The 14,160-nt window shown below is 42.2% G+C and overlaps 1 protein-coding gene across 1 annotated transcript in view; it reads right to left on the bottom strand.

Annotated features, from left to right (window-relative positions):
• Window positions 1-14,160, bottom strand: part of CCDC141 (coiled-coil domain containing 141) — a 225,827-nt gene that overhangs the window by 148,518 nt on the left and 63,149 nt on the right. The window contains exon 5 of the mRNA XM_052635681.1: window positions 1,256-1,509. Coding sequence (XP_052491641.1) covers window positions 1,256-1,509 — 254 coding nt within the window. The remainder of the gene's footprint in view (window positions 1-1,255; window positions 1,510-14,160) is intronic.

The following is a 14,160-nucleotide window of genomic DNA, read 5'->3' as shown; positions in this document are numbered from 1 at the left end:
ATGTTGCGCAACACTCTAGAGTGTCCAGGACGGCCTCCCAAAGGAATTACCTGGCACCAACTGTCAATAGTGCTGAGGTTATTGACAGTTAAGCATTAGGAAATGGATTAGAAGGAAAATTCCTAAGGAAATGCGTTGAAGGAAAATTCCTAGAGGAAAAAGACTTTATCCTGTACGTTGTGTATCCCCAGTACTTACAGTAGGATCTGGTATACAGTAGGTTGCCTGGCAGACTACAGTCCACGGGGTCGCAGAGTCAGACATGACAGAGCGACTAAGCACAGCAGTACAGCAAACAGTGGGTACTCGATAAGTATTACTTGAAAGGTTAATTGTCATTTCAATCCTCATTTTTCCAGCTTGAAAGAAGAACCAGTTCTCCTGGACTCATACTTATTACCAGCTCTATGTCAATCTCTCCAGTTTAGACCAGAGCAATAATATAAAGTATATGAAGAGACCCCTTTCCTATGCATCTAGACCAGGATACCTCCTTCCACATCATTTCTCCCTAAAAATTCCTTCCACTTAATCTGCATGGGTTAAAGCATGGGACTGGGGCAGTTCTAAACATAGCAATAAATATCCTACCTATTTGAGCTGGGGTTTTGCAAAGAGTTCTATCCACTCTTACTTTCAAGTGATTGGGGCACAAGGAACCTACAGCAAGCACGGTGACAAATGACCAGCGTGGGGCCCATAATCTGGGTAGTGGGCTCTAACAAGCCTGCAGCTCATCACCCTCCCACCCCAAATCCCTCTAACCACTGAGCATCCAACCATAGGCCAAGGTTACATTTCTTCATTGGTATCAGAATATTCCTCTAAGAACAGTATCTCTATTTCAGGCTGATAGACTTTCACTGGCATTAGCAACAATCTAGTGCAATTCCGCACCATCACGCATCTCCAACATTCAAGAAATCCACAAGGAATGTTTCCCAGTTTCAGAAAAATGTATCTTAAAGTAGTGACCTGGATGGAAGCAAGAAAGAGAATCCAACAATAAGACCTAGTCATTTTCAAAACTGCTAGTGGATATCCTCCCACTAAAAACAAATGAGGATTATAATGAGAAGAAATAAAATCTTTGTTTTTATATTACTTGCTTGGGAAAACAACATGGTACTTTGGATCAAAGACCAAAGGATTTGACCATGACAACTGAAAAGCTGTCCCAGGACACAGATCATCCACATACCAAGCCAGTTTCGTTAGCCAAGGTCAGGATAACATCAGTGCCCCTTCGGGTTACCTGACTTTCCTGTTGGTCCCACTGACACATCTGCAGAACCTGACTCAGCTCCTGCTGCTGTTGTTTCAGGTACTTGTCTAGTTGCCGCCTCCTGTCTTGGAGAAGTTCAAGAAGACTGTCGATCTTCAGGCAGCTGTTTTGAGCTCCCTGAATCATCTCAGCATTTACATTGGGTCCATCACTCTTGATTTTTTCTATGAAGTCAGTGAGTTCTTGACTTTTGTTTAAAAGGGCTAGAGATCGTTCTAAGAGTTCTAGAGAGAAAAACAAACAAACAACAGTGATATGAGCAAGCTTTTATATAGTAATAGTTGGACTTTTCATATCATTTAAAATATATGTAAACCTCTATTAAAAATAAGGAATTCAAACATGTAAACATAAAATGCCTGTGATTCAACTGGTCAGACAGCTCAGCCTAACAATTGCTATGATGCCAACTGCTAAGTGGTAGGAGGCTGAAGTTTTCAGCATTAGCATAAATCAGTACAGGGAATGGAAAGACTCTGAGATTTGAGCACTGGCTCAGTTCGTTTTTAGTGGTATGATGCTGGTTAAGGCGCCTACTCTCCTTGGCACACTCTACATCCTGAGGTGATTGGACTAAATCTGAGGTTTCAAGGCCAATGCCCGCAATGACTGAACAAGAGCTCAGTGGATGTGCTGTCCAGGTGCCCAGATGCCAGAGACTATGGTAAAGTGGAAAATACGTGCTAAGACTCACAGGATCAGCTGTCATTAGTGCCAATCAACTGCGGACATCAGAGAATATGGATTCAGTGTTGATAGAGTTACCGAATTTTAGAGTTATAAACATGGATTTTTATGTAAAAGTTTCTGATTTTTAAATGTTTTGTAATTTGTATTTTTAAATTAAAAATAATTTTAACTGAAGAATAAAACAAAACATGGCTCTCTGGCAAATGGGCCACCACTTGTGCTCTCTGGAGTAAACAGCTTTTTAGGTTTGGGCAACATCTTGTCGAAATGGAAGCTTAAGCCTGAAAATTAAAGGGCCACCAAGGGAGAGAGTGCAGAAGAGGGAGCTGAGAGTCGCACTGCAAGAGCAGCCTCACTTGGGGATCAACTGGAAGAGCAGCTGGAAAACTACCCAGTCTCCACGGCCAGAAACCCAGCAGACAGCCATGACATGCCCCTCACCCGAACTTCCTCTCTCTTGAGACCTGTCGATTTCACCTTCTATCTCCTGCATCTGTCTGTTTTTCTCTATCCCCAGTACAGAAAGCATCATCTGTTCCCTGAACTTGTGTGTACATGTCCTCAGTAGAGTCTGACTCTTTGCGACCCCATCGACTGTAGCCCGCCAGGCTCCTCTGTCCATGGGATTCTCCAGGCAAGAATACTGGAGTGGGTTGCCATTTCCTCCTCTGGGGGATCTTCCTGACCCAGGGAGGAAGATCCTGTGTCTCCTGCCTTGGCAGCCAGATTCTTTAACACTGTGCCACCTGGGAAGCCCATATCCACAGCAGAAAGTATCATCTGTTCTGTGAATTTGTGTAGTCATCTCTTAATCACATCTCCTCTCCAATCCATATATTAGCCAGAAAGATTGCTTCTAAACACAGTATGTCTCTCTCTCTCTCACTCACACTCACTCACACACACACACACACACACACACACACACACACACACACACACATACCCTCCCAATGGCTTCCCATTGTCTTTGAATGAAGGAGAAACCCCTTAACATGATTTCAGTTCTAGCACGGTCTGGTCCCTATCTTCCTTTCAGATGGTCTCAATCTCTTTACCTCCATCCATATCTTCTTTACCTCACACACAGTTGACTCCCTGTTGCCCCAGAATTTTCCCTACATTCTTGGCCAGGGACACCATTCTCCTCATCCCTTACTTCTCTACGTTTACTCTATGCATACTTCAAGTTTAGTCAATGCTCAATTTCTCAAAGGAGAAATCAGACTGGAACAAATCTTCCTATTCAGTGTTCCCAAACACAATGTTCCTCTCATTCACAGCTCTTTTCACAGATATAGTTCTATACTTATATGTCAGGTTAGTTGACTAATGTCTGGTTTTGTCACCAGGCTCCAATGCAATATGAGGACAGGGATCACGAGCGTATCCTTAGCACGACTGTAGTGATTGGCACAGAGAGATATTCAATAATTTTTTTAGAAAGCTTGCCTGAAAGTAAAGTCATCAGTTGTGTCTGATTCTTTGCGACTCCATGGACTATAGCCTACCAGGCTCCTCTGCCCATGGGATTTTCCAGGCAAGAGTACTGGAGTGGGTTGCCATTTCCTTCTCCAGGAGATGTTCTAACAAAACCTGGTCCACTGGAGAAGGGAATGGAAAACCACTTCAGTATTCTTGCCTTGAGAATTCTGTGAACAGTAATGAAGAGGCAAAAAAATAGGACACTGAAAGATGAACTCCCCAGGTTGCTAGGTGCCCAATATGCTACTGGAGATCAGTGGAGAAATAAATAACTCCAGAAAGAATGAAGAGATGGAGCCAAAGCAAAAACAAAACCCACTTGAGGATAGGACCGATGATGGAAGTAAAAAGGATGTTATAAAGAGCAATATTGCATAGGAACCTGGAATGTTAGGTCCATGAATCAAGGCAAATTGGAAGTGGTCAAACAGGAGATGGCAAGAGTGAACACCGACATTTTAGGAATCAGTGAACTAAAATGGACTGGAATGCGTGAATTTAACTCAGATGACCATTAAATCTACTACTGTGGGCAAGAATCCCTTAGAAGAAATGGAGTAGCCATCTTAGTCAACAAAAGAGTCTGAAATGCAGTACTTGGATGCAATCTCATAAATGACAGAATGACCTCTGCTAGTTTCCAAGGCAAACCATTCAATATCATGGTAATCGAAGTCTAGGCCCTTACCAGTAATGATGAAGAAGCTGAAGCTGAATGGTCTTATGAAGACCTACAAGACCTTCTAGAACTAACACCCACAAAAGATGTCCTTTTCATTATAGGGGACTGGAATGCAAAAGTTGGAGGTCAAGAAACACCTGGAGTAACAGGCAAACTTGGCCTTGGAGTACAGAATGAAGCAGGGCACAGGCGAATAGAGTTTTGCCAACAGAACGCACTGGTCATAGCAAACACCCTCTTCCAACAACACAAGAGAAGACTCTACACATGGACATCACCAGATGGCCAACGTTGAAATCAGATTGATTATGTTCTTTGCAGCCAAAGATGGAGATGCTCTATACAGTCAGCAAAATAAGACCAGGAGCTGACTGTGGCTCAGATCATGAACTCCTTATTGGCAAATTCAGACTTAAATTGAAGAAAGTAGGGAAAACCACTAGGCCATTCAGGTATGACCTAAATCAAATCCCTTATGATTATACAGTGGAAGTGACAAATAGATTTAAGGAACTAGATCTGACAGATAGAGTGCCTGATGAACCATGGATGGACATTCATGACATTGTACAGGAGACAGGGATCAAAACCATCCCCATGGAAAAGAAATGCAAAAAAGTAAAATGGCTGTCTGAGGAGGCCTTACAAGTAGCTGCGAAAAGATGAGAAGTGAAAAGCAAAGGAGAAAAGGAAAAATATACCCTTTTGAATGCAGAGTTTCAAAGAATAGCAAGGAGAAAAAGAAAGCCTTTCTCAGTGATCAGTGCAAAGAAATAGAGGAAAACAACAGAATGGGAAAGACTAGAGATCTCTTCAAGAAAATTAAAGATACCACGGGAACATTTCATGCAAAGATGGGCTCAATAAAGGACAGAAATGGTATGGACCTAACAGAAGCAGAAGATATTAAGAAGAGGTGGCAAGAATACATAGAACTGTATCAAAAAAAGATCTTCATGACCCATGTAATCATGATGGTGTGATCACTCACCTAGAGCCAGACATCCTGGAATGTGAAGTCAAGTGGGCCTTAGAAAGCATCACTATGGCAACCCACTCCAGTACCCTTGCCTGGAAAATCCGATGGATGGAGAAGCCTGGTAGGCTACAGTCCATGGGGTCGCAAAGAGTCAGACACGACTGAGCAACTTCATTTCACTTCAACTCACATGAACAAAGCTAATGGAGGTGATGGAACTCCAGTTGAGCTATTTCAAATCCTAAAAGATGCTGCTGTGAAAGTGCTGCACTCAGTATGCCAGCAAATTTGGAAAACTCAGCAATGGCCACAGGACTGGAAAAGGTCAGTTTTCTTTCCAACCACTAAGAAAGGCAGTGCCAAATAGTGCTCAAACTACCGCACAATTGCACTCATTTCACATGCTAGCAAAGTAATGATCAAAATTCTCCAAGTCAAGCTTCAACAGTATGAGAACTGTGAACTTTCAGACGTTCAAGCTGGTTTTAGAAAAGGCAGAGGAACCTGAGATCAAATTGCCAACATCCGCTGGATCATGAAAAAAGAAAGAGAGTTCCAGAAAAACATCTATTTCTGCTTTATTGACTGCCAAAGCCATTGACTGTGTGAATCACAAGAAACTGTGGAAAATTCTGAAAGAGATGGGAATACCAGACCACCTGACCTGCCTCTTGAGAAATCTGTATGCAGGTCAGGAAGCAACAGTTAGAACTGGACATGGAACAACAGACTGGTTCCAAATCAGGAAAGGAGTATGTCAAGGCTGCACACTATCACCCTGCTTGTTTATCTTATATACAGAGTACATCATAGGAGACGCTGGGCTGGAAGAAGCACAGGGTGGATCAAGATTGCCGGAGGAATATCAATAACCTCAGATATACAGATGACACCATCCTTATGGCAGAAAGTGAAGAAGAACTAAAGAGCCTCTTGATGAAAGTGAAAGAGGAGAGTGAAAATGTTGGCTTAAAGCTCAACATTCAGAAAACGAAGATCATAACATCCGTTCTCATCACTTCATGGCAAATAGATGGGGAAGCGGTGGAAACCTGACTGACTTTATTTTGGGGGGCTCCAAAATCACTGCAGATGGTGATTGCAGCCATGAAATTAAAAGATGCTTACTCCTTGGAAGAAAAGTTATGAGCAACCTAGATAATATATTCAAAAGCAGAGACATTACTTTACCCACTAAAGTCCGTTTAGTCAAGGCTATGGTTTTTCCTGTGGTCATGTATGGATGTGAGAGTTGGACTGTGAAGAAGGCTGAGCGCCGAAGAATTGATGCTTTTGAACTGTGGTGTTGGAGAAGACTCTTGAGAGTCCCTTGGACTGCGGGGAGATCCAACCAGCCCATTCTGAAGGAGCTCAGCCCTGGGATTTCTTTGGAAGGAATGATGCTGAAGCTGAAGCTCCAGTACTTTGGCCACCTCACGCGAAGAGTTGACTCATTGGAAAAGACTCTGATGGTGGGAGGGATTGGGGGCAGGAGGAAAAGGGGACGACCGAGGATGAGATGGCTGGATGGCATCACGGACTCAATGGACGTGAGTCTGAGTGAACTCTGGGAAATGGTGATGGACAGGGAGGCCTGGCGTGCTGCGATTCATGGGGTCGCAAAGAGTCGGGCACGACTGAGCGACTGAACTGAACTGATAGTGCACTTAAAGATTGTATTTTTTGCATATACAAACCGTACTTACAACACAATACCCTGTTATATGAGGCTTCTAGATATTGAATAAATTTTTGTTTGTTTTGGTTAATTGTGACTATATCTAAAAAAGTAATATTAAAGTATATATTGTACTAATAATATGTCATTATGAAGTATAAATAACAAAGTCAAGATGGATCCATGAGGGGTATACACCAGTTAAAGTGAATTTATAGCTTGTTAAAATTCAAATGAGTATTTTTTAAAAAGCATCAAGTGTGGGATGCTTTGACATTTTGACATTGAGAACATGGGTGATATTTCTTTCAAATGTATTTTTAAATATCAGTGTTACTCAATGAGATAGTGTTTCTTAAACTTATTCAATGAGTATTTTTAAATTATACAAATGTAGAGAAAATACTGAATAGTATAATAGACCACAATGTACCTATATCTCAGCTACATTTAAAATATATGTAGAAATTTAAGATAAAGGAAGTTATAATATGATTGTTCCTGTAAGGACGCTTTTTAAGCATTATGCCCATTATAAAAAGGCCATTGGAAAATTGGAGGGTGTAATTGTGATTCTTCAGACCTTAGAAACAATTTTGTCCTCTTTAATGTCCCTGTAGTACTTTATTGCTCATTTTTTAAAAATTGTTTTCTCACTGGAGGATAATTGCTTTACAATATTGTGGTTTCTATCATACACCAACATGAATCAGCCACAGGTATACATATGTCCCCTTCCTCCTGAACCCCTCTTTCACCTCCCACCCCATCCCACCCCTCTAGATTGTCACAGAGCATGGGTTAAGGTCCCCGTGTCACAGAGCAAACTCCCACTTGCTATGTTTTTGACATATGGTAATGTATGTTTCCATGCTACTCTCTCATTTCACCCCCCCCCTCCTTCCCCCACTGTGTACACAAGTCTGTTCCCTATGTCTGTGTCTCCATCGCTGCCCTGCAAATGGGTTCATCAGCACCTCTTTCTAGATTCCATACATATGCATTAACATTTGTCTTTCTCCTTTTCAAAAAGCATCAAGGTCACATTTTGACATTTTGTGTCTAAGAGCTGGTTAGTGAAAGGAAGAAAAGCATAAGGAATATGTGGAAACCCTGCCACCTGCCCATACTTCCTGTGTAACTGTATGTGTGTAACTGTTTACAGTATCATAGTAAGCTCTTCAATGTAAAGACAATATTTGTCTTTCTCTTTCTGACTTATTTACTCTGTATAATAGGCTCTAGTTTCAAGCAGTTCATTAGGACTGATTCAAATGTGTTCTTTTTCATAGCTGGGTAATATTCCATTGTATACGCATAGCACAGCTTCTTTATCCATTCATCTATCAGTGGACATCTAGGTTGCTTCCATGTCCTAGCTATTGTAAAAAGTGATGCCATGAACATAGGTCCATGCATCTCTTTCAGTTATGGTTTTCTCAGGGTATACACCCAGTAGTGGGGTTGTTGGGCCATATGGTAGTTCTATTCCTGGTGTTTTAAGGAATTTCCATACTGTTCTTCATAGTGGCTGTATCAATTTACATTCTTACCAACAGTTATTGCTCACTTTTACATCATGCTGCTGAGTCTTAAATTGGGATTATATACAAATAACACTCAATAAACATACTTTGAGTTGGATCTTATTCTAAACCCTGGAGATTCTGAAATGTACTAATTCCACTCCTCCAGAATCATATAATCTGGTAATGTAAACAAATAGGGAAATAAATTATTACTACACAATATGCTGGGTGGTAAATCAGAAGAACTCATAGGAAACAAAATTCACCAATAAATGTATGCATCCCCCATTAATCTGTAGGCTCCCTGATGACAAAGGCCAGGTTCTCTTCAATACACATGCCTCTGGGTTTCTCACCTGGCATGGGTTCAGAAAACATTGGCTTAATTATGTGTCGTTGTATTGAGAGCAACCAGGCTGGTAAGCAGTCTGGAAATTATTTGTTGAAAGACTTTAAGTAGGCATGTTTCGCCTAAATGAAAGAAGATTACATAGGACATTTAGTCTTCAACTACTTCCAAGACTGTCACATAGTGGAGGGAATGAACTTATTCTGTAACTTTCCAGAGGGTAAAATCTTCCATGCATTCATCCTGGCTGTAATGTCTGAAATGCTATGAAATAAGTCTTCAACATGTAACACAACCTTAGCATTGCTGAAGAAGAAAAAAGTATAGGTTTTGAAGTAAATTTAAATACAGGGAATATTAGAGATAGGTTTGATTAAAGTTTTTCCAATCATATTATTAACTATTGTCATCCTAACATTCACATTTTGTGCTACTCACTAATCAACATCTCAGAACCTTATGATAATTCCTAACTATAATTATGTTCTTATTTGGTTGCAAGTCACGTCTGACTATTTTGCCACCCCTTGGACTGTTAGCCTGTCAGGCTCCTCTGCAAATGGGACTACCCAGGCAAGAATACTAGAGTGGGTTGCCATTTCCTTCTCCAGGGGATCTTCCCAACCCAGGGATAGAACTTGCACCTCTTGCATTTTCAGGTGGATTCCTTACCACTGAGCTACAGGGAAGTCCTGTTATAATGTATTATTTATTTATTATATTATATTATAATATTATAATTTATTATAAATTACAGTCTAGCTATAATTTGGAGAAGGCAATGGCAACCCACTCCAGTACTCTTGCCTGGAAAATCCCATGGACGAAGGAGCCTGGTAGGCTGGTAGGCTGGTAGGCTGGTAGGCTGCAGTCCATGGGGTTGCTAAGAGTTGGGCACGACTGAGTGACTTCACTTTCACTTTTCACTTTCATGCTTTGGAGAAGGAAATGGCAACCCACTCCAGTGTTCTTGCCTGGAGAATCCCAGGGATGGCGGAGCCTGATGGGCTGCCGTCTATGGGGTCGCGCAGAGTCGGACACGACTGAAGCGACTTAGCAGCAGCAGCAGCTATAATTTATTTCCCTAAATTTAAAGATAATAGATATTGATGTGATCTGAATGTGTGTCCTTCCTAAAATTCTTATATTGAAATCCTAATGCTCAATGTGATGATATTAGGAAATGGGAATTTTGGGAGGTGAACAGGTCCCGAGGATGAAGCTCTCATGAATGGGATTAGCGTCCTTTGAGATCTCGTGGAGCTTCCCAACCCCTTCTGCCATGTGAGCACATAATGAGGAGTCTGTAACCCAGAAGAGGGCCCTCACTCAACCGTACCATCACCCTGATGTCAGACACCCAGCCTCCAGAACTGTGAGGAATAAAATTCTGCTGTTGATAAGCTGCCTAATCCATGGTATTTTGTTATTGCATCCTAAATGAACTAAGAAGATACAACGTCCTTAACTGAAAATGAGAGTTTTGCCCTTGAATATGCATTTCAAATCAGCTAATCTTAATTATATTCCGCTGAATTAGTTGACTAATAAGCTTCACCAACTCCCATTTTATGAAAACAAAGCCCTTAAAGCTACGTTGGGGATATGAAGTGAGAGCCAGATATCCTGATGAGAGCCTCCTGCAATCTTGGTGCTTCAAGTGTTACACAGAGGAACACAAAAAAGTCGTGATAAACATGCCCCCAGAATGGAAGAATATTTTGTCATCACAAAAGTAAACTATGATTCTTATCTTTGGCTAGCTCTGTTACCCATTTTTCTAGAGTAAGAGGATGTCTGGTGGACTCCCTTAGAAGGCAGGGCATCCGTCCCACCATCAGCTGGATGCCAGGGCCTTGTAGCCTAAGCCCTCCAAACACAGCAGCTTGTGCCCCATGACAAATGGCTCACTGAGCCACAGATCCTAGTAACTGAAGGAGCCAACAATAACAATGGCATTAGGGCACTCCCTCTTCTGGTTTCTCCCCAAATGTTTTTGGAAAAGTCCCTTACTTCCACCACAAGCCCTCGCCCTCCAGTCCCTCTGGAAAGTGCTGTCACATGAGGCCTTAGTACCAAACCTCTTCACCAAAAGCATCCGTCAGTGTCAGGTTTCCAGAGGTACAGTTGCTGCATTATGACCATGTTGGTGGGATAAAGACTGAATTGAGGCCACAGAACCCATCTCAGTGGCCAATATTCGATTCACTTTCCAGACTAACAGTAATTTTGGGTGATCCTGTTTACCCAATTTAGGCTCAGCTAGACTGCTGCTGCTGTATAAAAACGGGTATGCCACTGCTCTAACACTGATACTTTTGATGCTATTTATAACCCCTGTTAGTGACAGGTCCTATAGAACCATAACCTGTTACAACATATATATATGTTGTAAATATGTTACAACATACATATATGCATATATGTGGTTGGATCTCAAAAAATTTACACAGGAAAGATTGAGTCCTTGAATCTTTGAGTTTTAGAAAAATAATGATCTATCATCTAGGCTCCTTTGGAGGGTGTTAAAAATACAAAATTTGTTTGTGGTTTTAAAAACACCTTCTGTCACTATCCAGCATGATCAGGTTTATGAAGCTAAAGGGGGAGTTGTTGTTGCTGTTTAGTTGCTCAGTTGTGTCTGACTCTTTTGCAGCCCCATGGACTGCAGCCTGCCACCTCTATCCATGGGGTTCAGTTCAGTTCAGTCGCTCAGTCATGTCCGACTCTTTGTGACCCCATGAATAGCAGCACGCCAGGCCTCCCTGTCCATCACCAACTCCCGGAGTTCACTCAGACTCACGTCCATCAAGTCGGTGATGCCATCCAGCCATCTCATCTTCTGTTGTCCCCTTCTCCTCCTGCCCTCAAACACTCCCAGCATCAGAGTCTTTTCCATTGAGTCAACTCTTCACATGAGGTGGCCAAAGTACTGGAGTTTCAGCTTTAGCATCAGTCCTTCCAAAGAAATCCCAGGGCTGATCTCCTTCAGAATGGACTGGTTGGATCTCCTTGCAGTCCAAGGGACTCTCAAGAGTCTTCTCCAACACCACAGTTCAAAAGCATCAATTCTTCAGTGCTCAGCCTTCTTCACAGTCCACCTCTCACATCCATACATGACCCCTGGAAAAACCATAGCCTTGACTAGAGGACCTTAGCCGACAAAGTAATGTCTCTGCTTTTGAATATGCTATTTAGGTTGGTCATAACTTTCCTTCCAAGGAGTAAGCGTCTTTTAATTTCATGGCTGCAGTCACCATCTGCAGTGATTTTGGAGCCCCCCAAAATAAAGTCAGCCACTGTTTCCGCTGTTTCCCCATCTATTTGCCATGAAGTGATGGGACCAGATGTTATGATCTTCGTTTTCTGAATGCTGAGCTTTCAGCCAACTTTTTCACTCTCCACTTTCACTTTCATCAAGAGGCTTTTAAGCTCCTCTTCACTTTCTGCCATAAGGGTGGTGTCATCTGCATATCTGAGGTGATTGATATTTCTCCCGGCAATCTTGACTCCAGCTTGTGTTTCTTCCAGTCCAGTGTTTCTCATGATGTACTCTGCATAGAAGTTAAATAAGCAGGGTGACAATATACAGCCTTGACGTACTCCTTTTCCTATTTGGAACCAGTCTGTTGTTTCAGGTCCAGTTCTAACTGTTGCTTCCTGACTGGCATATAGGTTTCTCAAGAGGCAGGTCAGGTGGTCTGGTATTCCCATCTCTTTCAGAATTTTCCACAGTTTCTTGTGATCCACACAGTCAAAGGCTTTGGCATAGTCAATAAAGCAGAAATAGATGTTCTTCTGGAACTCTCTTGCTTTTTCCATGATCCAGCGGATGTTGGCAGTTGATCTCTGGTTCCTCTGCCTTTTCTAAAACCAGCTTGAACATCAGGAAGTTCACAGTTCACATATTGCTGAAGCCTGGCTTGGAGAATTTTGAGCATTACTTTACTAGCATGTGAGATGAGTGCAATTGTGCAGTAGTTTGAGCATTCTTTGGCATTGCCTTTCTTTGGGATTGGAATGAAAACTGACTTTTTCCAGTTCTGTGGCCACTGGTGAGTTTTCCATATTTGCTGGCATATTGAATGCAGCACTTTCACAGTATCATCTTTCAGGATTTGAAATAGCTCAACTGGAATTTCATCACCTCCACTAGCTTTGTTCATAGTGATGCTTTCTAAGGCCCACTTGACTTCACATTCCAAGATGTCTGGCTCTAGGTGAGTGATCACACCATTGTGATTTTCTTGGTTGTGAAGATCTTTTTTGTACAGTTCTTCTGTGTATTCTTGCCACCTCTTCTTAATATCTTCTGCTTCTGTTAAGTCCATTCCACTTCTGTTCTTTATTGAGCCCATCTTTGCCTGAAATGTTCCCTTGGTACCTCTAATTTTCTTGAAAAGATCTCTAGTCTTTCCTATTCTGTTGTTTTCCTCTATTTATTTGCATTGATTGCTGAGGAAGGCTTTCTTATCTCTTCTTGCTATTCTTTGGAACCCCACATCCAAGGAGGGGTGGCTGTGTGGGGGCAGTAGGGCCGAGAAGAGCTATTCCACGTTCAAGGTCAGGAGGGGCGGCGGTGAGGAGATACCCCTCGTCCAAGGTAAGGAGCAGCAGCTGCGCTTTGCTGGAGCAGCTGTGAAGAGATAGCCCACGTCCAAGGTAAGAGAAACCCAAGTAAGACTACAGGTGTTGAGAGAGGGCATCAGAGGGCAGACACACTGAAACCATAATCACAGAAAACTAGTCAGTCTAATCACACTAGGACCACAGCCTTGTCTAACTCAGTGAAACTAAGCCATGCTGTGTGGGGCCATCCAAGATGGGAGGGTCATGGTGGAGAGGTCTGACAGAACGTGGTCCACTGGAGAAGGGAATGGCAAACCACTTCAGTATTCTTGCCTTGAGAACCCCATGAACAGTATGAAAAGGCAAAATGATAGGATACTGAAAGAGAAACTCCCCAGGTCGGTAGGTGCCCAATATGCTACTGGAGATCAGTGGAGAAATAACTCCAGAAAGAATGAAGAGATGGAGCCAAAGCAAAAACAATACCCAGTTGTGGATGTGACTGGTGATGGAACAAGGTCCAATGCTGTAAACAGCAATATTGCATAGGAACCTGGAATGTCAGGTCCATGAATCAAGGCAAATTGCAAGTGGTCAAACAGGAGATGGCAAGAGTGAATGTCGACATTCTAGGAATCAGCGAACGAAAATGGACTGGAATGGGTGAATTTAACTCAGACGACCATTATATCTACTACTGTGGGCAAGAATCCCTTAGAAGAAATGGAGTAGCCATCATGGTCAACAAGAGTCCCAAATGCAGTACTTGGATGCAATCTCAAAAACGACAGAATGATCTCTGTTCGTTTGCAAGGCAAACCATTCAATATCACATTTATCCAAGTCTATGCCCCAACCAGTAACACTGAAGAAGCTGAAGTTGAATGGTTCTATGAAGACCTATGAGACCTTTT

This window comes from Budorcas taxicolor, chromosome 2 (assembly GCF_023091745.1).
Source record: "Budorcas taxicolor isolate Tak-1 chromosome 2, Takin1.1, whole genome shotgun sequence".
NCBI classification, from domain to species: Eukaryota; Metazoa; Chordata; class Mammalia; order Artiodactyla; family Bovidae; genus Budorcas; species Budorcas taxicolor.
This window is presented reverse-complemented; position numbering and strand designations above follow the sequence as displayed.